Here is a 27,508-nt window from a genome sequence, read left to right as displayed (position 1 = left end):
CTATTAATTTCATGTATATAGCTTTCAGGCTACCAAGTATTGTTTTCCTCACACATGTATCAGCTTCGGCTCAAAGAATTTCACTGCACGCTAAGGAGATTTGACGAGTTGACAGTTACTGTCAGCACTGAATTCAAATGGCTGTCGGCAGTGAAACATAAACATCACTCACTGTTTTTCCACCAAAGTATTAAACACGATGCAGCTGACGTATGATACTCGTATACCTATCTTTATGTCTAGAGACTAATGTCGTAATCGTGAGCATAAATTAATACTAAATGTCAAAGATCTATTTATATTGGTTCATTTTATATCCCGTTGGCAGGTCATGTGCAACCTGTTTATCGATACGGATTAGATTGAGTCTTTAGGAGCCCGTACTTGTCGAGACTGGTGAAGATCCGGGTTAGAGTTGGTCCTCCGTTACACATGAGACAACTCTCTTGACACATATCATCGTATTCCAATTGTGTTGGTCGATGTTCATGCTGTTTATTACTGGATTGCTTGGTCTTGACCCAGGTACTCACAGTCAGTCACTATATAGCAGGAATATTGCCGGCTGCAGCGTTAAACAACAAACAGAATATTTACAGACTGCTACCGTACAGTTATAATATTGCTGAGTGTGGATTAAAGAACCAACCAACCAATTGCAAGCTACTATACTAGAACCACCACTACTAATTAACGTGTTTAATCTACTGTTGCTGCTGATATTGCTGCTGCTGCTGCTACTACTACTACTACTACTACTACCAGAACCACCATCACCACTACTACTACAATCACTAACACTACTGTTACAACATCAACAACAACAACATCAACAACTACTACTACTACTACCACCACCACTACGACTACAACCACTACTACTACTGTTACTACAGCCACTACTACTACTACTACTGCTGCTGCTGCTACTACTGCTACTGCTACTACAGTCACTACTACTACTACTATTGCTACTACAGCTACTACTACTACAGCCACTACTACTACGACAACGACTACTACTAGCAGAGTGATTCCCTTTACCATTTTGCGTTGATTAATAACTGTCATGATGACATTCGAGATTAGTCCATCGTCATACATCCATGGCATACTTACGACTGAAATGATGACTGGGTGGTCATCAACAGTTTGTTAGTGTCCCTTTGTCTTTATCTGACTTGTTTACAGACACAAAGATAGAGCTTTAGTGCAGCTGATTGCAACGCTAAAGAACATAAAATCCTATGAATTCGGTTTGAGTGTTAGTCGTCCATAGATTGTTTTACCACATGAACTGAAAGCAAAGTACCTCTTTTATGTTTTACGAATATACAACAGGGTGAACACAAATCAAGACAAATAAATGTTCTGTACCGGCTGCTTAAGTTCTCTAGGATCTACCAGTGGCAGAAATTCTGTACATGTTCATGGAGCTGGCATTGATTAAGCTTTCGTGGTCTGACAACCCAATTTGTAACTGTGTTTTCAGGCTGGGCATTTATTGTCTTTGACAACATTCAGTCAATAAAATGCATAACACCTTTGACCAGAGGGATTTGGATCCGTAGTGCAAAGTCTAAATTACTGAGCAAAAGTTACGTCCGTGAGTTAAATAAAGTGTGTTCATAGGCAAGTTATTTGGTGTGTTAAAGCAATTGTTAAGTAGAGCTGTACTTGAATGAGAGAGTGAGTGAGTTTAGTTTCTTGCCGCAATATTCCAGCTAAATGGCTGTACTAAAATAAGAACCCTGAATGCGTGATGTGTCGTCGTGTCCAGATGGTGTAGATTGGCGTTCATGCTATCAACCACTAATTGCCTCGATTATTTACAGGTACCCCCAGTACTGTTTTGTTTTTTGTTTATTGTCTAAGGTAGCACTCAGCAATATTCCAATTATTCTTGGTATGTAATTAACTGAATATGTGTCAGAAAATCCACGAGGTCATGACAGCATGAGCACCAATCTACACAATTAGTAATACGATGATATGCATACACTAACCAGGGAGCCTGACCACCCGATCCCATTTAGTCCAGTCCCAACCCGGATCGTCATTTAATGGCTCTGGCGTAAAAAGATTACCTTAACCGAACCATCGTCACGAAAATGTAGTAGTGAACAAGTGTTGACGAGTCCTGTCTTGTGACCTAAATATGGCTGGATTCCACGACCCACATATTGGCTTGTGTAGCGACACTACGGACACGTGACCTCTCAGGAAAATTACCAAAATAAAAGCTGGAATATCCAGCTTTCCATCGCATCCGATTTTGCCATGAGGCATCATCAAGTGCAGAATCCATGCTTGACCTTGTAGAAGACGCGATATGTTGACAAGTGTCCTAGTAATGAGAATATCATCCATGTACTGTTGAAATTTGTATCGAAGTAGGTCACACTCTTACGTTTTAAGGCCTGTGGGTTAGCCTAGTGGTTAAAGTGTCCGCTTGTCTCACTGAGGCCCGGGTTCGATTCCCCACATGGTGTGTGAAAACTCTCTTACGCTATACATTACAGATACTCCAAGAGACAAGTCATAATAATTCATACGGTGACGAAATGCTTTTATTTGAGAAACCTTTTTGTGTGAAATTATAAAAATCACAGGTACATCCGACTGAGAACCTTGGACTGTCAGCACCATATTTGGCTCGTTGGTAAAAATGTTCATTTCGCATAATAGAACCGCCATTACATAATGTAAGAACGTCAAATGACGTCAAACCAATCTCTCACTTCCACTCGGTATAACCAGCTCGTTATACTGTTACATTTGGATCAGTTGACACTAGTGTTTTTGTCAGTGGCTTAAGTTCTGAGTTTCCAAACATGTGTCGTCGCTTGTAAACAACTCCGCCATCAAGCCGAAATGTAACCTTCACCTTTGACCCCACTGTCACTGTTCCTTGTTTGAGTCTTGGTACGTGTGGCGCCGTGTTTCCTTGTTGACACATGCGCGCTTTGCTTGTCAACCAGCCGAGTCATCACATTGTTGACTGTTGTCGCGATGAATCTAATTACCGACCGGATACAACCATATCTTTTTAACCATTAAGCACTCTTTACACTTTGTTAATATTGCTTTTCTTTTTTTTTTCTTTTTCCGTTATCAAGGGATACACTGCACTTATGTAATTTTGTGTTATCAGGTTGAAATTTATGCAAACAGACTACGTTTTTGCTTGCTTGTTTGTTTCATTGAAGTTTTTGTTTGTTGATTGCTTAATGACTGCACGTGTCAGCCAAGCCAGTGAACCTGACCTATTACGACAAGGACTGGTTGATGAAGATCAGTCTTATCCCAGATCTTCACACGCTGCGTTTATAAAAAAAGAAATAACGGATATAACAAACTCTATATTTTACCCGAAATACTTACGGTTATCACGAATATATACTAGTGTTGCCCATCACAAGTATAAAATTACCAGGATAAATGTAGCCACTTACTTCAGTCAACTGCTCAGAACTAGATTTTGCCAAATACTCCATACTGTTTGAATGTACTGTTTACTCATGCACTGATATATCGTAACACAACTTCGATACATTGACAAGATTACTGTCATGAGTTCAATAAATGATGAAACTCGGTGAAAATTGACGAATCCTTCACAAAAGGCAGCTGTTCTTACGCACAATGTTTGCACATGCTTTTCGGCAGTTTGATGCACGATCTCGTATAAATCATCTGCGTAAGGTTTACAATTTTCTCCCCCAAGTTAGTGGAGAAATTCATCTTCTGTGTATATATATACATAATATATAGTAAGTGCTTTATGTGAGTATCAACTTTTGATGGGTAGTATACGTTAATAGTCTCTATAAGTCCCTTAAAAGAGTCATTTAAACGTCAATCTATAGCATAATCCCGTTCAAGATATCAATAGATCCTTAATTTGCACCCAGTTTTAACACATTGACGTTTCTGAGGGTGTCTTTGTAAATATGTTTTCTATGTAATAAATTATCATTTTAGACCGGTGTTAAGCCAGGCATATCTCTACTTCGCGGATTCCTCAAATTCCGTCATGTCATGTCACGCCCTTATGGTCTTAATATCAACATTTATAACCCAACAAGTGAGATTTGCTGCTGTCGCATGGAGCGTAAAGCGTGTTTTACATACATTCACTATGATATTCCACTATTATATTGTTTCATAAACACTCTTGTGATTCTATTCGAGCATAATTAAACCAGCTTTCATACCCGTGAATTACAAGTTAATCTCTCTAAGCATCATTTTGATAGGTTTCATGACTATGGAAAAAGGTGTCGTTCCACATTTCGTGCTTTGTTTATTTTTAAGCTCACGGGCAGTGTTTTCATTCTTAGCTTTCACTCCCCGTCGCAGGTAGCGGTGAAACGGTATGCTGCGGTATTGGTAAAACCGCGGTATTTTGCCTTCGGTTCGGCATACGGTAATGCAATCCAAAAAATTGAGTATTTTTAGTTTTCGTACCGTCGTTTCTATCTTGTCATAAAATGACCGATTTGTTCATTCAAGGTAACAGAGATTATGGTTATTTTTTCCGTGTTTTAGACAATGAAAGTTTTGGTTCTTGTTACATTTTCTGCATTATGGTCCTTTCTCATATACCGAACCAAAATGGACCGAACTGAACACTTGCATCACAATAAGTACAGTGCTGTGGTAAGAGCGTACCGTTTCACCCCAAGTCAGAGGTACAAAGACAATACCGTTTCACCCCAAGTCACAGGTACAAAAACAATACCGTCTCATCCCGAGTCACAGGTACAAAGACAATGCCGTCTCACCCCAAGTCACAGGTACAAAGACAAATCGGGCACCGTCATTAATTATAGGGGTTTTAGAAGGTGGGGGTGATTTTGGTGGGATTAGGTGTCTCATATACCGAACCAAACTGGACCGAACCGAGGACTTGTACACAATACACATGGTAAGAGCGTACCGTTTCACCCCGAGTCGCAGGTACAAAGACAGATCGAGGACAGTCATACATTCTAGGGGTTTTCGGAAGGTGGGGGTAATTTTGGTGGGACTAGGAATATGACGGTGCAAGAAGGGAGTGATTAGCATCTACCATAATTTTATAACATGATAAGGTGTGGGGAAAGAAATAAACGACATAGTTTTCAATAACGTATATCATATTGTATATTTTGAAAGTCATTTAGGGTAATTTATTATAGGAAGCATGGTGTAAGAAACAGAGTCATTTAGTGCGTTTGTTTAACGCCATCTGAATTTGGATTTCAGGAGGTCTTTATATGCCCTTAAAATTTACACGGAGTGCCTTTAAATATAGTTTGTTTGATTTCAATGAAAATTTTAATCCAGGAGAAATACTGATTCATAGGATGTTAGCATGTCGATACTTTTGAATATATTGTTGTTTCAGAACCTAAAATCTAAAAATGTTTTCATATTCGTATATCGATAACGGTAGAGCTGCATAAAAAATTAAAGGTTTCTCGGGCACATTTTTTTCAAAAGTGACGAGAGCGGTAGGACTATTCTTAATTTAAAAAAAAATTATAGAAAAAAGAGTGACGAGGGAGGAACACATTTATATATTTTTTCTCTCAAAATTACAGCTTGGGAACTTTAGCACGTGTTGATGAGATGCAGCTTCAGTCACACTCGTTCATACGGACACCATTCTTATAGTGGACAAATCGATGATCTGATAAAATGATGATAACAGTAAAAGAAATTGTCACTCGCACAAATTAAAGTGACGCGCCCATGCCCGAGAAACATTTCACTTATTTGTTTAGACTAACAACCGTTAAATAACTGTACATGAACCCACCTGAGGAGAGCAAGAAAGATTTACGATGGAAAGGAATGTTAAATATGAAATAACACATTTTTACGTTATTTCAGCATAAATTTGATTTATCATTACAACTATTTTACATTTTTAGATTCATGTTACCAATTATTGTTTTAAATCTTTGTGAGTGTGTGAGTTAGTTTGCTTTTACATCGCTTTTGGCAATAATCGAGCAATAACACGTCTGGGGACATTAAAAATGGATATCACACATTGTACCCAAGTGCGGAATCGAACCAGGGTTTTTGGCGTGACGAGCCAACGCTTTACCCAATAGGATATCCCCCGAGAACGAAATAAGACCTGACAAGCCAGCATTATATCATATATGTCCTCGCATATGAAAGCGAGTGTTTGCTTTCACTTTGTCAGTTAGGTCACTAATTAATGCACTTAATATCTGAGGTCCTTCTTGCTTCTTGATCCACAGATTGTTCGTAGTGTTTAAATAAGCCTTCTTGATAACAGGCCTTACAATCTAACTGATGCAAAAATACTCACTTTAATACCTGTTTCAATTGATCGAATATTGAACAGTGGCATTTGAGAATCGCTTGGGTTCATTCCGAGGAAATTGTGTAGCGGTCAAGAACCATGCATAAAAATGTCTGACATAGTGACTGTACTTGGGTGGGTTTGCCTTTAGTCCGCTTGTTGTGAGATCGTAACAACCACAAGGCACGAGACACCAAAAATGGTTTAGCAAATAGGTAGTCAATCCCGGTGTCGCGAGTGAACACGATAACCTCTCGGCTTTCATACAATGTCTGGCTGAATTTGGTAACTAGAAAAGATTGTGTTCCAGCGTAGGGGATAGAGTGTCAGGTGAGCGGAACGTTAATGTATCAATCCCCAGTGACGTCCTGCCAAAGGACGATACAATGACGATGCTGTTACTCAAGGTATACAGCTCTCGGAATTAACGGGTAAAGCAAAGACTTATTACAAGTTAGCGCTCAGCATGTGCCGCACGTGCTTATGTTTTACTGTTCCATCTACTGCGTTTACCCCCTTGCAATACAAGCCAATAATAGCGCCTTCAAACCCATGATCGTTTATGAAGCAGCTTTTATCCTAAGTTGGATAAAATTCTAAGATATACATTTTCAGATTGCAAGGTAGAATTATGAGGATTGGCAATCTTAATTTTACTTTATTTGATCTACATTTCTGCTTAAAGCGAAATTCATCGGCATGTTTTCATCGCAAACAGAATAAAGTATCTGTCACCGGAAGTCACAATTAGTGCAACAAGCCACACACAGGTCCTTGTGTATGCATGTCGACATATGAAGGCAATAATATTCAAATATTAAAGGTCACAGTTCGATAGGGCCGGTGGGACACTGTTAAGACGTTCACAGGTGACACCGAAGACGTTCGATTCCCTGAATGGATACAATGTGTGAAGCCTGTTTCTGGTTAAGAGTTACGCCCGTATCTAACATTATATATAAAGAGCATAAAACCTTGTTCATTCATTCACCTACTAACCGTGACGTCAATGGTCATTGACCTCGTGTCGCCCATATCATGTCTGCAGACATCGAAGAATGCTACATATTTCATAATGACAGTGGGTGATTGACGTGACCCGTTTGCAGAATCACACGGATCAATCTCGTCAGCCTTTTCATGAGCGGTTTCATCGTCGGGTGTATCCTGATGGCACGCTCCGTCATGTACGGGGGGATAGGAGGGGGTTGCTGAACACGTCATCGTTACTGCGTGGGTGTGGCAGGTGTCTGTAAAACACCTATGCATGACGTACATACTTGAATGTTGTCGCCGCTGCATACCACGGCTCACGCATTCCGTTTATATCACGAAGTTGGTGCATATTTCAGAACCTTTGTTTGAGTGTAGATTTCATGGATAGGACATATACTGAATCTCCTTGGCCACATTGTCTTAAGGGTTTCAATGATGCAATGGTGAAGGCGCTGACCTTCTTCAGCCTTCAACATCCAGGGGCACTGTTTTTGCAGGATTTTACCTTGACTCACAAACATGGGGGTCTCTGGGATCACTAGTTTTCAGGGCCCTTTCGGGGCGGTATGATGGTCCTGTGAACCAATGGTGCAGGGAGCTGTGAACTAAAGTTCTGATTATGTTTTGAGAACTTGGAAACATTAATTATGTAGACTGGTAGATGAAATAATGCACGTAACTGTTCCGAAAGAGTGAGTGATCAATAGCATGAGCATCACTCTGCGATATTGGGAACCGATGACATGTGTCAACCAAGTCAGCGAGCCTAACCACCCGATCCCGTTAATCGCCTCTTACGACATAGTCACCACGGCAAGCATGGGCTGCTGAAGGTCTATTCTTCCCCGGGACCTTCACGGGCCTCTCCGAAAGAAACAAACAGACACTTACTAATGCCATAGACCCGGAGTAGAATAGGTCTTCAGCATCCCATGCTTGCCATAAAAGGCGACACTGCTTGTCGTAAGAGGCGACTAACTGGATCGGGTAGTCAGGCTCCATGTTGTTGATCACTGGATTGTCTGGTCCAGACTCGATTACTTCCAGACCGCCGCCATATACCTGGAATATTAGTGCGGCGTAAAACTAAACTCACTCACACACTCATAGACGTGCTTTGGGAACAGTGAATAATCATGCGTCCCTTTGGTCGCTTTGAATTCTTTTCTGCTCTTCACATGTGCTCCATTCTCTTCACACGTGCTCCATTCTCTTCACACGTGCTCCATTCTCTTCACGTGTGCTCCATTCTCTTCACATGTGCCAACTGGGGCTACATATGCGGATCGAGTAAATCCATGGCATATGATTTCATTTGTGTGTTTGGCTTTAGTTTAACGCTACACTCAACAGTATTCAAGGTATATGACGGCGAACTGTAAATATCCGATTCTGGACCAGACAATTTGGTATCTGACATCAAGAGCATCGAGCTGTGCAATTTAGGTACAAATGACATGTGTCAAGCAAGCCAGCAACCTGATCAACCGATGCCGTTATTCGAATTTTGCAACAGGCTCATTCTAACCCGGACCTTCACGGGAATATGTACTTCCAAAAGGTCTTCCAAAAAATCTTAGAACACTTACTATGGTATGTGTGTATATATAATTTGGGAGAACCAACTTTAAACTTTATGCAAATGAACTACACAAGGCTCATACACCAAACTGCTGCAAAAACGTGTGGAAATAGCGGGCAAAGGAACAGCTGCGTTTTAGTGTAAAGTTATATTATTCACCCATTTTCACTGATCTTATCATTTATTGAACTCATGACAACAATCTTAATCGTAATGAATTTGTTTTACAATACATCAGTTCATGTGTAAACACACCTTACAATAGTATGGAATATCTTTCAAAATTTATTTTAGAACAGTTGACTGAAGTCAGTGACTATTTTTAAACTGGTGAGGTTAAACTTTTCTTTGGGAGTATATGATTCACAGGTATACGGGTTATATACGATGTGCTCTCCATTTTTGTGAACACGTGGTGTTGTCCCTGGATTGTCTATTTTGGATCATCGAGACTGGTTATTGGATTTTGGATTTGGAAATAAATAGGTCTTGGGGTCAGATGTAAAGAAATCGAGCGTTGAAAATTGTCTGAGGGGTGATTGTTCCCCTGTTACTGTATCATCAGCAAAATATCTTTGGCCATTACATAGCCAGAACTGTTCACATAAGCTTGTTTTCAGACCTCATTGAGCGAATTACGCATGAAAGACTGACAATTTCACTAATGGCATCATATTATAAAGAGAATGTGGCCCTCGCATGTTAGAAACGAAATGTTTAATACGCTTAAAATACAACTTATACATAACTTATTCTTCCTGGTACGGTCTATGACATTTATTACAAGGAAACGAACTCAGCTAAATAAGTGTCTTTTTGAAATTCACACTTATGTAGGGATGGGATTGAGTGATACTCGAAGTCCCAGACGCACTGTACTACAATATGCGGTTAACGACCTGGGCCCACTTGCACAAAGCGATCTGAGCGCTACGACTGTCTTAATCCCATGTTAGAGAATGGGAGTTACAATCATTGTAGCGCAAAGATCGATCTTGCAAGTGGACCATGGATTACCGGGGTACTTTGATAAATGCCTGATTACTTACGATTTATGATTTATATTCTAGTTAAGTATTGCTTAGAGGGATTCGTCACGTGAGAGGCGACTGATTGACTACATCCAAGCGAGAAAGTGACAAGAAGGTATTGACCTTGTATAGTTAGCGTCTGGTGAAGCCATTTCATCTGTCATTTATGACTAAACGTGGCTACGGGCTATGAATGTTTGTGCATACTGGCTGAACCGTAGAGCTGAAAAAATACTTTCACGATTCTGTGACAACTCCCAATGCGGAAATTGTAGAATATGAATACGGACAGGACCTCAGCGGTGGTTCTTTCATCAAACCTGTCATAAAGCTGCCAGTTTCCGAGCCAACAGTACGCTGCTTTAATGAATTAATGTTGAGGCATTCACTCGCCACGCTGAGGATCCATGTTCGATTCACTGCAAGAGTGTAGAGCTCATTTCTGGTGTCACCCGCCGTCTGTGTCTCTTTCTCTCTCTCCTTGTCTGACCCCCACCCCCGTCATGTCTGCCCTCTTCCTCCTCCTGCCCCCTCCCCCCCACATCTCTGTCTCATCTGTCCCTGTCCTCGCTCTCTCTCTTTCTCCAGATAGGTACAATATGTATAGCCTTTTTCGGGTATTCTCGGTCGTGGTATACTGGAATACTACTAACAGTGGCGTAAAACTGACTCACTCATACTCTATACCATGTCATGAGAGACTTAGTAGTGGTAAATAATACAAATTGTCACACCACAGTACTTTCGACGAAAACACAAAGACTGTATAGTTGTAGTAACAAAGTCGTAAAAGACAAGTGAGATCCGGTTTCCCATGTCATCGTTTCAATGATGCATTCATGCTATCTACCACTGGTTTGTCAGTAACAAAAAAACCAAAAAAAAAAAACCGTGCGTGTGAATGTAATGATGTCACTACTGAACACTGGCTACATGTACGTCATATCCTCGTCTATCAGGCCAGCGTGTACTATAATTATCATACAGTAACCGGGGTCACCACAGTTCTTCTTACAAAGGACATCCCAGTTCTTCTTACAAAGGACACCCCAGTTCTTCTTACAAAGGACACCCCAGTTCTTATTACAAAGGACATCCCAGTTCTTGTTGCAAAGGACATCCCAATTCTTGTTGCAAAGGACGATGGGATAGCACAGTGTTTCAAGCGTTCACTCGTCATGCCAGAGACACGGTTCATTTCCTCACATGGGTGCAGTGTTTGAATCCCATTTCAGGTGTCCCCCGCCGTGATATTGATGCAATATTGCCAATAGCGACGTAAAACCATACTCACTCACTTCTTTTGCGATTGAATATAATATCTATTCATTGAAATCGGAAAAACAAAATCATCATCGTCAGTTTCTTTGCAGATGGGCACGTGCAGATATACTTCAACATCCGACAACGGGAACCACACAACGGTAATAAAGATGGATGTGTTTTTCCGAAAACATTACAAATAGTTATAAGAGATGGAAACAGTTCTATCGACCTTCACCTTCATATAAACAATGAAATAGACACTCACGTGCCCCTGTACATTTCGGATGTGACGTCAGATGGGAAATATTACGTCAGGATGTACCAACCGACACGTTCACACAATGTAAGTATGTTCCGTCCATGTACTGACGCATCCTCTAGCATCACGGGGATATTATACAATGCGATGACGTCATTTTTACATAGGATAAAGTATATTATTCAATTAAATCATTTGATTCCCTCTGTCCTTCAGGTAATCCTGTATCAATATCAAGTAAGTTTTACACCCTTTAAGCAATAGTCCATCATACCAGAAATGGGCTTCACACATTGTACCCCTGTGAGGATTGAACCCGGGTCTTTGGCGTGACGATTGAACGCTGTCACTACAAGGCTGCTTGACCACATGTTAGCCCAATGGTCTAAATATTTGCTCGTCACGCCGAAGGCCGGGTTTGATTGCACACGTGAGTAGAAAGTTGGAAGCCCGTGATTCTTTTAGAATATTCCTAAAAGCGGCGTAAAACCCTACTGATTCACGTCGATGAAATGGGTATAAAATGTGAAGCCCATTTCTGGTCCCAATGCCGTGATATTGCTGGAACATTGCTATTCAGTGGTGACACCTTAAAAAGAAAAACTCATTTTCACTCACCCATCGTTATGCGTTTCGTGTAAACTACACAACCACTTTTATCTATTTAGTTAAAATTTCATTTTATTCGTCCCAATCAAGAGTTTCGCAGCCTACCAGGATGTCAGTTACGGGGCGGCCATGTTGGTTCAATGTGCAGACTGGGACGGGCTGGCACCGTCATTCGATCTGGTAAGTGGATCGAGTCGTCCAAAGTTGGAAACAAGCCGAATCTCTTTATCAGAAAAGTGGTGAGAAGGATGCTTTTTGTCTAACCACGAAATTCGTGTTAAACGGTACATTTAGGACCACCCCTTGACTGTCCATTGTTTTGTTTCAAACTGAGACTTGATTAATTTCCTAAGGTATAAGCGACACAGTCTGCGGAGAAGTTGACAAAGCGACTCCCTGGAGAGGCCGATGGTTCCATGACAGGCAACAATTTATCAAAACACGTAAAAAAGATTATACTTTTTGTTACCCTGAATGGCGCTGGGCACCAAGGCCATTACGTGCAAGGGTTGAGCAGCCCTGATCATGAGTCAGTGTCTTATGTCTCAGTTGGTTATCCCTGCTAAACTGGGCATCTCATTGAGCTAGTTCTATAAAACGGCATTACTACCTATTACACAATATATAAGGCCATAATAAAATATTCTTGTTTCTCGTTGCGAGATTTTAAAATAAAGTTACACTTGAGAAAATGCAGCTTTGACTCTTAAAATATGCATGAATTTTTCACACTTTAAAGTTTTGATTTTCTCTCAGAGAAAGGGCCTAAATTTCCACAGACATCAAGTTGTTTTGGAAATAAAATTAAAAACAAACTAATTGAAATATAATCCATATTTGTTTGAAAATGTGATAAAACAAACAAGAATACATTTCAGTGTGGCATAAGTTCAACAATCGTGATCCCTACCTTAAACGCCATTTCATCCTATTATATCCGTAGTTTCTATTGATTAAGCTCAGCGTGGGTCATAATTGTTTATAACGGAATTATTGTGAAATGTCATTAATCTTTTTGTTAGTTATCATCGTCAAGTACAATAATGTGATTGTAAACCCTAGGTTAGGGTTAGGGGGTTTGAGTTAGGGTTAGGGTAAGGGTTGGGGTTAGTTTTAGTTTTAGTTTTAGCTTCAGTTTTAGCTCTTTGAATAGCTTAGCATGCTGTTTTACGGTATTTTAACGTTGCTGGAGGTAAGACATTAATCTAGATCTCACATTTGTGTACAACGTTGTTTTTAGGAAGGAACATTGTACCTTGATGGAACGAAATACATGTTAAGCAAAGTGCACGTCGGTCACCGTGGAAGGCGGGACGCCACATTTTCATCTCAGAACAGACATCATACATATAGCTTAACGCTGGCACCAGAGGAGGTTACAGATCAAATAAAAGGTAAATACATGTCTGTTTATTCTGGCTTCAATACTTTCATAAAATCGTGAAAGGTTTAAAACATTGCAGCATGTCCAGACTACGGTGCCTTTGATTTTAGCCGTGGTGTGTTGCATAGTTACTTCACGGTTTTGACCAGCCTTCGGCAGTTGGCTCTGATTGGCTCTTTGCATTTTAGCCACGCCTACGTTTAACAAGCATACCTGATTAAGCATGTCCCAAATGGATATGAACCTTTTATAAGACAACCAACATTTGTTTTGCTCTTTTAATGAATTCAAACATAATGATGTCGGAAACTCAGTGACACATACATCATTAAACATTTTAATCAGCCACGAAGTATTAATTCTTTAAAGTACTTTCACATTTTTTAAAACTCAGTAATTATTGAAAATGAAGACAGGTAAATGCACCTTCATTTTCGTCAACCATTTGTAGCAGTAATGTCATCTATAGTATTATCCCACACGCGACTAGACATATTGGCATACTCAAACAGAATAATTATAAATTCAAATTTCCCGCGTAGATTTCGATATTTGAATGTAGCAGGTGGGCGTGGTTCAAAAGGGTTGCATCATCCAATCACTCGAGCTTGGTCCAAACACACAACGGCCTGGTGGTCGATTGGTCGATGAACTGTCGAGGTCGTAGCCCAAGGCACAAATTCATTGACCAATAAACATCGACGAGGCAGTGGTGTATCTGGGTCGAGCTTTCATATTAGAATGATAATAGTCCATGATAACGATAATAATCCATCTATATTGCGCATGTATCCATGCACATTGTATGCTCAAAACGCTGATATATTACCCCTGGTTACAGCGGGTATAGAACACTCCCTCTTGTGGAGAATACAACCGGTCTCCTGTCAGGCGCTCAAGGTTCAAATTCAGACTAGCATCGTATTATACCAGTTACCCAGTTTAATGCTGGGTGGGCAGACGGAATTTTGAACAAATTCGCCTGCTTGAAGTGAGACCACATGTATCGTATGTTGCTCGTTGTGGGTCAGGGCTGCAGTCCCAGAAACTTTAATGGCTAGCGACCAGTTATCGCCGTCTACCAGTTATCACCCACACCTGGTTGTAGCGCTTGCGCAGACAGCCTGACTTGTGCTATAGGAGTTAAAATCACTGTAAATATTATAAACTGTAAACGTTACAAATATGAATCCCTCTGAAGACTAGACCCAAACACATCCGGGAATATCACGTGACCATTGGTATGTTGACGTCATGAAATTTCGTAAATGATGAGAATTGAATGAAAGTCACCCTGGCTGTGTTGTGAAACTATGACATTACAGTTCAGGTTTAATTTGACTAAACTAAACTTTGAATTTATCTAAATATCCATCTGGGTTTTATGGACTCGACAGATACGCTGCAGATGATAATGACAAGTGTAACTAGCAGGCCACGTGTCAGTTTTCACCTATTTCTTTACACAAACATTAAGTTCAACCGCACGGCGACACTTCCATATTCTCGTCTTTTTCTCTTTTTAGTCGAGGCAACCGTCACCATTCACAAGCAAGTCTTGTCCTTTCAAATTTCTCCTTTTTAAAACAAATTCAAATTATGAAATTTCTTCTGTATGTCAAGGATTTTTAACACAATAGAAATCTTACAAAATTTAGGTCACATTTGGTGAATGACATGGAAATATCAGAAAAACGCGATAACTGGTCTGATTAGTTGTTATGAAAGCACAGTATACACTATTGCGCTTCCCGTTGGCCTCGTTTCCGAGAAACAGTGAACAAGCAGGAAACATCGGTTTCAAGCTAATCTATAGTATACCACACATCAAAGGTTTTGACTCACTGGCGTAAATGTTGCCACTTACTTCAGTCAACTGTTCTGAGCTAGATATTGCAAAATATTCCATACTGTTAGAGGGTACTGTTTACACATACAGTGGTGTACTGTAAATCAAAATCGGAATGTGGAGAAAGGTTGTTGTCATCAATAAAAGATGAAGCTCAGTGAAAATTGGCGATTACTTAACCAAAGGCAGCTGTTCATATGCACAATGTTTGGACACGCTTTTCACCAATTTGATGCATGACCCTAGTGTAAGTCATCTGCATAAAGTTTACAGTTGGTTCTAAACTTTTGATTGGTAGTATATCATCAAGATAGATTTTGTAACATTACGTTAAGAAACAATGAAGCAAATCGTTAAAAAACGCTGAAAAATGGCGGTAACCGGTCCAGCAAGCCAGTCCTTGAATGAGAATTATTTTCTTAACGACGTAGGTACCTATGTATATATTGTTTGTTTGCTTGTTTGTTGTTTATATATATTTAAATGGCCTTTTAACTGCATCAGACTTCTGTGTCATATTTCAGATATTCATCGCACGCGACGCGAGACGTCGACTGCAAAAGCACGTGCGTCACACAAAACACGGACTTCACGCGCAGCCGTATCCGACTACTTCGTGGACTGTGTGGTGGTTGTTGATTTCGCGATATATCGGGGGTAGGCTTTCAAGCCCAGCAGAGAAATGTACATATGTGTAATTGATCACTGTTGACATAATCCTTTCGTAAAAATAAGTATGATCGAAAGGAGATTAGTGAGCTGATATACGGTAACACACACAAAATGTTAAATATCGTTTTTATTTCACATCGAGAGTTAACGTTACAGATGGTATGTCAGACTTTATCCCATCAATATTTTTAATAGTTCTTTTAACTTCCCATTTGTATTGCAAACAGACATATTTGCATGTCAGGTCACCATACCGAAACATAAGTCTCACTAACCTATTCAGACAATGACCTACTTTTCAGATGATCCGAATTTTCTCGTGTGAAAGTGTAAATTGACACCACAAATATCTATGGTTAAACTGAATTCCAATTCCTTGTTTCATAAGAAAATGGTATTTACAAATGAATTTCAATTTTAAACTTTAATTGCACCGTCATTCTCTACTTTATGTCGAGGTTGAGGCAGCATACCTTAACTATGGAATCACAGATTGCCCCTGTCTGATGAGGTCGTAAAACGATTTACAATGTATCTGGCACACTGGTTAAACCTGTTATGTGTTGCTATGCACTTATTGAGCGTAGTTCTGTAACGAACAATGAGGTTGATGTAATATCAGTTCCGTCAGAGACCGCTAAACGTTTCTAGCGGCAGAGCCTCGTTTTGATATTTCCACCATTTCCAGGTTCCTGTTTATCAGAGCTCGCTGTACGACATAGCACGCCATACGACGTATGTACTAGGATTAGAAGGAGCTTAGTGTTGCAATATACAACTGCGTAGACTTATCAAATCACACTGTTTAATATATATGCATCCAGTTAAATGACATGGTCTGAAAATACTGGACTGGTTATCGCATTAAGCTGCGCAATAGGACAGAACCAAGTAAACAGGAAACGAGACTTTTCTGTAATCAATGTTTTGACATGAGTTAAAACATGTTCATTATCGCATGGTAAGCGATGGTATTTGGTTGCAAAAAATACCCTCCTGAGTCGATTGTCCCACTTCTTTCAATATTTTGATTAAAATACGCCCGATAACCTTTGAATTAGTTTTATGAAAATCGAAGTTACTGTAAAGTTATCTGCACACGTGATGTTTGAACATCTACGTTGGTTGGGTCAGCGACTGCACGTGCGATGGAGCACTGTTTTCGTGTTTATTCTGTTAAAAGATTTCGAAAAAGGGTTATTTTTTACCATCTGCGCCATGCGTTGATCAAATTGGTTAATGATTGTTTACTTCTTACAAAGCTATCAAAGCTGTTAACGTTCTCAGAAAATAGTTTTCCGCTTTGCAGGTGGGTGACGCAGAGTAGCAACATCGTCGATAATGCGCTGGCAAATATACGTCGGTACTTCGCGCATGTTATTAACGGGGTGAGTGATTACTTTATAAAATAATAAATCAAAGTTTATGACCAAAGTATTTACTCACTGTGTTTTTATGGAGTAGTTTGTGAATAGTTATATTATGCTAATAACTGCACGTATATATACACTGATCTGCTTTAAAGATGCAACATTTATGTTTCACAAGCACTCAGTTTGAAGTGGTTGGCACGCACGGCGTGATATTGTTAAACATAGTGCTCCAGATTTCTGACACAAAACTCAAACATGTCTGATTAAGCTGAAGTTTAACGTAATATTTCCATAATAAATTAGTTGAAGCAGTGTATATACCGTTCTTACATCGATAAAAAATATTGGTCTTATTATTTTTTCAAATATTTAATGGATTTAGTGGGCGTTGTCCGGCTTAAAACGCCCTTTCCATAAGCATATATGGCCAAGCGACACTTGTGTAGAAGACTGGAACAATTATGATATTTCATATTAGCCAGTTTCATTTTAGTACCCATATTTAAGAATGATTGACAGGTTGATCTCCGCTACAAGGCAATGGAGGACGTGGATTTCAGGATCAACATCAGGCTTATCGGCTACGTCATCGCTCAGGTACACTATGCAACCTTGAAACTACAGGATGAGTTTCCAATAGGTGTAGTTTCTATTTCAACAAACAAGTCTGATATCTATTGTTTAATATTTGTTACTTAGAAAACATAATTGTGAATGTCAGTGGAACCAAGTCCCTACCATCATTACATTGATAGCCGGGGCTAATCTGCAAATTTACAACAGAAATGCAATAGAACAAATGTCACATCCGACCGATGTGGATGTGGATTATACTTAAATAGAAGACAGACTGTAATAACATGTCCTAGTCGGATATGGTCTTATTTGTTGTGTTTTTATTTTTTAAGTATATGCTCCTATCGTACCCGTTCTTTTGACTACCAGTTGTTCTTAGGTTCGTTGGGTACAGTATGTGAAGCTCATTTTCTGGTGTCCCCAGCCGTGATATTGCTGGAATATTGCTAAAAGCGGCGTAAAACTGAACTCACTCACTCTTAGGTTCGAACCACAAAGTTGTCTTCGCGCTAAGGCGATAGTACCTCCATTACGTTAACACTGACTCACGACAGCGCAAACTCTGTCTAACTCTAGCGGTAACTTTGTTTAACCCTAACACTGACCCTTAGTGGTAAGATAGTCATAAGTAAATGTTAATAACTAGCCCTTACGACTATCTTAGCACTGAAGAGAGCTTCGAAAATCTAGGCTCAGAATTCCGTTCCACAAAGCTATCTTTGCGTTAAGGTGATCGTAAGTCCCATAATTGAACATAGCCTGTAATTGGGCTACTATCGCTTTGAGGAACAAGGATCAGTTCTGCCCCATATTACTAGTACCCATCCGTGAAGATCCCTTTTAGAACAGTTACTGGACTTCATCAACCTATGTTTGTCGAAAGATGCGACTAACGGGATCTGGTGGTCAGACTCTCTGACCTGACTGACACATGTCATCGTATCCCAGCTGCATGGAGCCTTAGTTGTTGATCACTAGGCAGTTTGGTCCAGACTCATCATTTACTGCCCGTCGCGACGTTAAACAGTAAACTTATAATTGCCCCATAACAGGTTCTCGTTGTATGCTGAAGTATTTAACTGAGAAATCCGTCTGTACTGACCTACCTATCCCTTTCCTCTAACCCAGAGTGGAGTTGCCTCTCCGTGGACGGAGAAGACGAAGACGTTCCGGAACGGCCGCGAGCATGTGAACGCTGACGACGTCCTCGAGTCCCTGAAGACGTGGGTCACCAGCGTCCCCAACATGCCGCAACACGACCACGTCATTCTGTTTACAGGGTAAAATGATATAGCGGTATTGGTAAACATGAAATATGCAAGATCTCAAATCCAAAATGTCTTTAATGCACACTCTTATCTGTGCTGCTAAAATGTTGATGAACACACGATTATTTGGTGTAAAGATTAATATAGTTAATCTGTCTTGACGTGACTGATTGACGTTGGATCTGTTTTCGAATGCATTCACAGATTTATGGCAAATTATATGTACAACTGTATAACGTCTCACTCACATATAAAATCTTCTTTAGCTTAAAAACAACAAACAATCTTATAAATATCTTATTTCCACGATAATACCAAAGATTATCTCTAGTATCCCAAAATGGCTTGTCTTTACGTCTGGTGAATAGTTCAAAACCATTTGTATTCCATGTTCATTCAACATCCGATACATGTTTCCGCACATGGCAAGAAAAGTTCTCTTTATTCCTTGATGCAGTTACGTATTGCATTCCTAAAGGCGTGATACCAACATGAGAGTTGAGAATGTGCACAGGTAAATTCATTTCCGTTTTCGTAGGATCATTTTCATAATTGAAATATGTTAGTACCTATCAGTGCAATTGAATGACAAGGGCTATTCTGTCTGAATGTTGTTTCGTGAAATGTGCGACAGATTTAACTTGACAATGTTTTTTTTTTCGCAGGTATGATCTGTTCGGCGAAGACAGCGGCTTTAGTTCTAACTACACCACAGGTTGGTTCATGCATAAAGCAACAATTATCGGTTTATAGTTTCCCTTTCTCGTTTAAATGTAAAATTTCAACGCCAGGGACCATGCAGTCGCGATTAAATGCTAAAACATGTTCCATGGATGCAAATGGAAAACCCGCGGTGAAAACATTGAGCAAAACATGCTACACAGCATCTGCAGTACCAGCAATATGCCTACTGGTGTCGCGAATTGTGAGTACTCAAGGGTAGTGTGTCTGCTGTCTGATGACCGACAATGTAATATATTTTCTCCTTCTATTTTTGTCGTATTTATGTAAAATGGTACTTTTTAAGTTGTAAAACATAAGACTTTTAAACATTAATAGATTTTCTTTGTTCTTTAGGTTTGGCTTTTATTGGAACCATGTGTCAAGGTGAAGGTCGAAGTGTTTCTGTCGTGGAGGATCATGGGGGTTTTCAAAGTGTTGGCACAGCGGCTCACGAGCTGGGTCATAGGTCAGTTCTGGGAATGATTTGTCACGGCACAAATTTAATGTACCAATACCACATTTTGTTGGAAAGTAGTAAGATGTCTGCATTTTGATGTCTGTCTTAAAATGTGAGTCGCGAAAATGTGTTTCAAGTTACATTAAGGAACTGTATAAGCCTTAATGTGTAGCGTGTTTAACGACCCCATTGAAGGGATACATGCAAAAACACGTCTCCTATTGTACGATGTTAGTCGCCGGATGACGTTAGCAGGGATTCTGTGACACAGATCCAGTAGAACTTGCTCCAGCTGCTGACGATTTTGCTGGTGGAAGTTACGGTTGTTTTAATTGCCTATTGAAATGATCCCAGCGATGCTCTATCGGTTTCACATCCGAAGATCGTATTCGTCAGGGCAATACGTTGAGCCTCGTAGGAGCCTGACAATACGCGGACGTGCACTGGAGTCGTCGTATTTGATGATGGGGTGTCTCAAGGCCGTCGCCGCCGCCGACTGTCAGTTGGTAACGGCTCAATAAGTTGCTGATGGTTGCTTGGCTGCAATTGAAGACACTTGCAATATGACGTTGTGATGCCCATCATTTCTGCCATTTCAGATGTCTTGAACAATTACGATGTTTTATCCATAAAATCCCAGCTCATTCTCACCCGGAATATATATTCAGTCACCGTTACAGAGCGTATGTCTCAACCATGAATCGAAACAGGTTTGTGAGACCATTAGCCGCTGATAGTTTCTCATAAGTAAACTTGGAAAATATTTTCATGCCGTTATAATATAATTACATTATTACATTACAATAACTTTTATTCTCCAGTCTAGGTGCCGAGCATGACGGACTGAACAACAGCTGCGCCCCTTCGGATAGATACATCATGGCAGGGGCGTCTTACAACGAAACCTCCGCCAATAAATATAATCCTTGGAGGTTTTCCCCGTGCAGCGTCAACTACTTCAAAGTGTACATCGACAGCGTCATTAACAACATGTATGTTGTGTGCAATGCCCTACAATGACATTAACTACCTGTCAGGAGCTATGTGCACGGAAACCCAGCGATGCCAGTCAAACTTGATAGCTGTCTGTCAATCATAGATAACGTCATGTACATATCCCTGCATAGACATTATGACGGAATTGTTCGTGTTTGTGACTGATGAGTAGAAAACTGAACGTTTCCTGATTTATATATACGTGCTTGTGACATAATTAATCTTTCAATTGTTTTTACAAAATATTTTATATCATTTGACAGTAGGTACTGTCAAATAACCACCGTCCTACACCTTTTCCTGCATTGAACATTCCTGCAAAACCAAAACCCAAACAAAGTAGAAACAAAAAATAAAAATTAAAAAAAAATATGAAAAAATAAATAAAATCTACATATCGTCAAAGTGTATAAATTACACTGGACAACAGCTGTAACGATACCTTAGAAAAGAGTGAAAAAAATAAATGAATATTTGAAACATTTATTCAAAGCAGTCTCTGTTTTGGTCATAAAAATACAAGACAGAAGTCTTCTATTTTCAGCAAAGAGTCTACGTGTTTCCGGTCAAAACTGCCTCCTGTGGGTGTGCCCAACATTACAGGCGAGATGGCGGGGCAGCTCCTTGGGCCTGACGAACAGTGTAGACACATATATGGTCCTACCTCATACCTCTGTAGGGTGAGACAAATAACAACCATGCTAGATTATAACCCTGTCTGACACCCGTTAGTGAGAAATCTGCGCCTTTTAATTTAGATCTCGTTATTTTGGACACTGTTAGTACCATCCTAGATCGAGATCGTATACAATATATATTTTCAAATTTGTAATCAAGTATACTATTTCCAGCCATTGTTATTTTTTAGAATGCTGTTTTACTTTTTCCTTTATGCTCTGTAATAAACCTGTTTTATTGCAATTCGGGATAGTATTTGTCTATTTGCCAGGGTGAAAATTTCGGCGACGCCACAGACATATGCCGCGCCATGTTTTGCCGGAACCCCAAGACAGCAAACAAATGCGTTCTTCATTCTGCCGCCAGAGGGACTTCATGTGGTAACAAGAGGGTAGGTAACATTTCAGTGACTGAGTGAGTGAGTTATGTTTAACACCAGTTGGAACAATATTTCAGTTAGTTTAAACGCTTTAATCACTAGGACATCCCACGGTCTCTCTGAGATGGGACATGATGGAATGCAATCAGCTATGAATGATATAACGGCCATTTATACCGCGCCTTTTCCATACACTCGTGCATGCGCAAAGCGCTAACACATTATTACTCCACATAACCCAGTTGCCTGTTAGGCGCTAGAAGGTTATTAGTCACGACCTGTCCCACCGGGTCCCCACTCTCGGGTGAATAGCCTGACCTCACGATTAAAGTGGTTATCTTGTTACTGCATGCAAAAGGTTGCCAGGGACCTATTCCTATCCTGTAATCCTGTTTTTTTTTATGTAGTGTGTTGTGTTGTAATCTTGACGTATTGTACCTGCGTGAACTAATTTGGATGTTGCAGTGGTGCGTGGAAGGACGGTGTGTCGGACATGTCAACGCTCCCCACAGGCCACGTACGTAGACAGATGGGAGTAATACCGAGACAAAGTGGTGGATCAGGGGATCAGTTTGTCACAAGTCATCACTATAACTTCCCTCTCTTTGACAGATGGATCCCGTATCCTAAACCCACCCTCCTAACCCACGGAGCCTCCAGTCCCAAGGCTGCATCTCCCAAATCCCAAGACCCGTAAAGATCTGAGTTAGAACTGGTCTTCAGTAACCCATGCTTGTCATAAGAGGCGACTGACTGGGATCGGGTGGTCAGACTTACTGACGTGGTTGGCACATGTCATCGTATCCTGTATTGCTTAGATCGATACTCTATTATTTACCGAGCAACGCCGTACACGTGGAATATTCCTGAGAGCGCCGTTAACCAACGAGGCAACAATATCTTACACTTCAATCATCATTAACGCACACAACTTGGTAGATTATCTCTGTGAATCTACACATCTGAATACGAAAAATTATATTTTCAGGTTTCTTTCGTATTTTCGGTATGTCCACGTCTCAACTCTTAAAGGGGCCACTGAAAACAGTCTAAAACTGCCCAGAGTGCATGGGGTTTTCTAACCGTGACTTTGAGCTATACTTTTAGCAGAATTTTCGACAAACGTACCGGGCGATCTTTAAAGATAGGATATCTCCTATGGGAAGATTGTGGTTGAATCCATGGCAGTAACCATTAGTGATTATTGATCACTAATCGAATGATTATGTGATCTGTGTGATGGGGATAGGTTGTATTATCTTTCCAACGAATGTTGGTTTTACAGTCTCATATTCATGTTTTAGCCGGATGTCCATTTGGTGACCAGACTGGCGTGGTGTCCGGCGGCAAAACATGTAAACAGATTGTCGCAGAGGCTTCTGGGTACTGCTATGTGAAAGACTTCCGGACACGTTGTTGTTCGTCATGTAACAACATCAACACCAGAGTGCATGGTAGGCGTAGTGCAACATCACTGAACAAAACACAACTAGTCGGTAGTTACCGTTCATATACACATACACGTACTTAGTATGTGCTTGTGTAGTGTGTATGCTTTTACGCCGCTATTGGCAACATTCCAGCAATATCACAGCGTGAAACACCACGAAATCTCCCAGTCCAACACTGGCAGATCTCATTGTTGAGTCTGACCAGTGAAGATGAGGGTTAGACTTGGCTTTCAGTTACTCACTCTTGCCAGAAGGGCCCGGGAAGGTCTGTGGTAGAACCTATGCTTGTCATAAATGGCGACTGTGCTTGTAAGATGCAACTGCGCTTGTAAGAGGCGACTGCGGCTAAGGAGATCAGGTGGTCGGGCTCGCTGACTTGGTTGAATCATGCCATTGGTTCCCAGTTGGCACATCCATGCTCATGCTGATCACTGGATTTTCTGGTCCAGACTCGATTATTTACAGACCGCCGAAACTAAACTCACTCATTTGCTCACTTGCCATAAGAGGCGATTAATGGGGTCGGGTACCCAGACATGCTCAGTTGGTTAATGTATGTAATTGTATCCCAATCGACTGATGCTCACGATATCAGCCACTGATATTAGAATCGATTACGTAGAAACCGTCGTCATAGAGCTGGAATATTGCCTTATCTCACTAGGGTGCGAGTACGGAGACAGAGTGCTGGACTGTCAGCCAGATTACTGCGGACGCAAGTTCAAAGATGGGACATTGTACAATACCGACTGCTGTGGCACATGTAACTACGCCCCGCCCACAACGACGCCTGACCCGAGCCTCACTTCCACACCGGAAGTCCGATGTCGGGACCAATCAGAGATCGAGAGTATCACGTGTCCAGATTATGTGGCGTCAGCAGGGAAATATACATGTTACCGAACGGATGTTTATAACGCTTGTTGTCGCACATGCGAGGATGTGAAAACAGTATCGGCACCCAGTAAGTTCACGTTTTTCAAAGAACATGTCGTTTTGTTTCCATTTGTAACAACGAGTAATCTCTCTCTCTCCCTCTCTCTCCCTCTCATAGAACAATGGAGATTCGCGATGAGTTTGTCTACGACTGTCTTTAAATAACCCGTATTTTCAAAAAATATTTTAACATTAAATTCGAGCTGATCGTGTAATATTGACTTCATCATTACTGATTCTCAAATTCAAATCAGCTTGCCCAAGCCATCACATGTATAGGGTACCCTTTACTGTCACTTCATTCAAACATAAAGATCGCATATTGAGCAGACTTAGATTTAATTCTTTCTTTGGGGAAAATGTTAACATATGTATTCCACATGACTTGAAGGGTAGTTACAAGTGGAACACATAAGAAAAGCAAGATTTATTGTGGATAACACGACGTTTTGGGCCGTGTGTTTGCTCCTTCATCAGGTAAAAAGCAGTCAGGTGTTAGCAACACTAAAGACGTTGACATCCACAAACCTTTATTTTCTTACACAATACTATATCTATATATAAAGTTACGTTCATCTAGGACATCTTGTTCCCTACCCCAGGTTGCCCATGGGGAGACAGAGATCCGGGCCACTGCCAACAGTTGGCTGAAAACGTTATAAGGACATGTCCCAGGGACATGTCAAGCTCGTGCTGTGAGACATGTGATGTCATATTCAAGCGGACCAAACCGACAACGTCTTTCATGGAAACCTCCACATCAACATCACGTGGTCCCACAGGAGGGAGTTCAGAACTATGCTCACTGTCCATCCTTTGTGCTCTTCCAAACGCCATTTTGTTTTTGTGCATAGCAGTTATTAGACTCTTGCGGTATTTATGATAATAGGTCATATTTTATTAAACCTAATATTGAGACTTATCAACGTCTCTATTTTGAGATACTTTCTCAATGATATATTATACCCTCCAAATTCCCGCTAAGGTCATGTACAGTAAGATCCCGCCTTTTCGGTTTAAATCACTAGCGATGGACGCAATAGATAATTGGTCTTTCGGCACCATTTGGGTAGAAGGGACTGTTATCGTGGGATAGTGATACTTATTTCACTGGCAGTGTGTCTTGTGAGGTACAATGAAATACCATGGTCGTCTCTGTTTGAAAAGATGGTAAAATACCTCAAAAGGTATGCATAACATGGCTAGTGTTTTCATATGTTGTTTTTCCAACATCTCAATGCTTCGCCTGCTACTTAGGCTGAGTGAGTGAGTGTGGTGTCACGTTGCTTTTACCAATATCTGGGTGGTATCCAGGCAACGACAGCACCCACTGCTACAATGCAGAGAATAGAGCTCTAAGGCTGTCCCACCGCCCCTATGACCTGGGAATGACAGATATCAAGACTAAGAGAATGACATATTTATCACACATAAAATTATGCATTGCACTTCAGTATTACATGATAGTTGTCATGACAACAATATTCCTGTATCTTTACCATTTTAAATTTTCAGATGTAGCTGAGAACATTTGCATTGTATATTTTTTTCTTTGTTTTAAAAAGTCATGATATGTCATGAATTACGTAATTATTTTTACGTGATTCCTCGTGCGTGCAAAAACTACTCCACCAACCTCGAGCCCATGTTAACAAGATAAGCTAATACAAATTGTTATTCAACCATTTGCTCAACAGGATGTGATATTTATGTACATGTTTCTGTCAAATGTGTACTCGTAGCTGGTTATTGAAGACTTCAAGAATATGTTACATTGAATGCTCAATTTGCTTTTATTCTAAAAAGTCAATCAACGAAATGTCGGCAACCTGTATCGGTTCAGAACGTTGTATGGCGTACATGAGACCCAGTGACACCAAGATAAGGACGAAAAGTGAGACCCAGAAAAGGGCGTTTTAGATTACACGTTTTTGTTCCAATTTAACATTTAGTACAGGTTTGGTTTAGAAGCAATGTTGTGATCAAATTAAGAGAGACATGTCAATTTTGTCACTTCATGCAGCGCCTCACCCAGGGGTGAATGAGTTTAGTTTTACGCCGCTTTTAGCAATGTTCCAGCAACATCACGGCGGGGAATCCAGAAATGGGCTTCACGCGTTGTACCCATGTGAGGAATCGAACCCGGGTCTTCGGCGTGACAAGCGAACGCTTTAACCACTAGGCTACCCCCACTTCGTCAAGGATGAGAGAAGGGCATTCGATCGTGGACTTGATGGGCGTCTTTAAAGAATGTATTGTACTAAAATACTTTGCAGAGAATATAATTGATGACTTGATGCAGTGACTTATAAATAGCAGTAACCCCGTGCTTTCGTTTTGTGCGAATTGTGTTTGGTCACAACACTCTGGCTGTCAAGTGATTTGTTTTGCTACCAACATAATAAATATTTTCTATTTTTTAACTTGCTGTTGTCTTGTGCGTGAATTAAGGATCACGGAGAGAGAGAACCATGAGAAATTGATATTGTCAAGTCGTGTTCAGAGCCCACCAGGAACCCTTAACGACATGACAGCGAGGGAGTGAGTGAGTGGGTGGAATATTGCTGAGTGCGGCGTAAAACTAAACTCACTCACTCACTGTTGTTTTACGCCACACTCAGCAATATTCCAGCCATATGGCGGCGGTCTGTAAATAATCGCGTTTGGACCAGACAATCCAGTGATCAAAATAATGAAC

At 40.5% G+C, this 27,508-nt stretch overlaps 1 protein-coding gene across 1 annotated transcript in view; it reads left to right on the top strand.

Moving 5' to 3' along the window:
* LOC137261895 (A disintegrin and metalloproteinase with thrombospondin motifs 3-like) overlaps window positions 1-27,233 on the top strand; it is a 34,531-nt gene extending 7,298 nt beyond the window's left edge. The window contains exons 2-17 of the mRNA XM_067799702.1: window positions 11,308-11,543; window positions 12,159-12,248; window positions 13,309-13,462; window positions 15,826-15,958; window positions 17,283-17,361; window positions 17,866-17,943; window positions 19,051-19,202; window positions 19,856-19,905; window positions 20,268-20,379; window positions 21,192-21,362; window positions 21,911-22,046; window positions 22,316-22,435; window positions 22,889-22,940; window positions 23,728-23,877; window positions 24,539-24,838; window positions 25,413-27,233. Of these exons, the coding sequence (XP_067655803.1) occupies window positions 11,308-11,543; window positions 12,159-12,248; window positions 13,309-13,462; window positions 15,826-15,958; window positions 17,283-17,361; window positions 17,866-17,943; window positions 19,051-19,202; window positions 19,856-19,905; window positions 20,268-20,379; window positions 21,192-21,362; window positions 21,911-22,046; window positions 22,316-22,435; window positions 22,889-22,940; window positions 23,728-23,877; window positions 24,539-24,838; window positions 25,413-25,693 (2,294 nt within the window). The 3' untranslated portion in view covers window positions 25,694-27,233. The remainder of the gene's footprint in view (window positions 1-11,307; window positions 11,544-12,158; window positions 12,249-13,308; window positions 13,463-15,825; window positions 15,959-17,282; window positions 17,362-17,865; window positions 17,944-19,050; window positions 19,203-19,855; window positions 19,906-20,267; window positions 20,380-21,191; window positions 21,363-21,910; window positions 22,047-22,315; window positions 22,436-22,888; window positions 22,941-23,727; window positions 23,878-24,538; window positions 24,839-25,412) is intronic.
* Window positions 27,234-27,508: the final 275 nt, after the last annotated feature.

Source organism: Haliotis asinina, chromosome 14, assembly GCF_037392515.1.
Source record: "Haliotis asinina isolate JCU_RB_2024 chromosome 14, JCU_Hal_asi_v2, whole genome shotgun sequence".
In the NCBI taxonomy this organism is placed as follows: domain Eukaryota; kingdom Metazoa; phylum Mollusca; class Gastropoda; order Lepetellida; family Haliotidae; genus Haliotis; species Haliotis asinina.
Note: the sequence above shows the minus strand (reverse complement) of the source record. Positions and strands in the feature narration are given on the sequence as shown.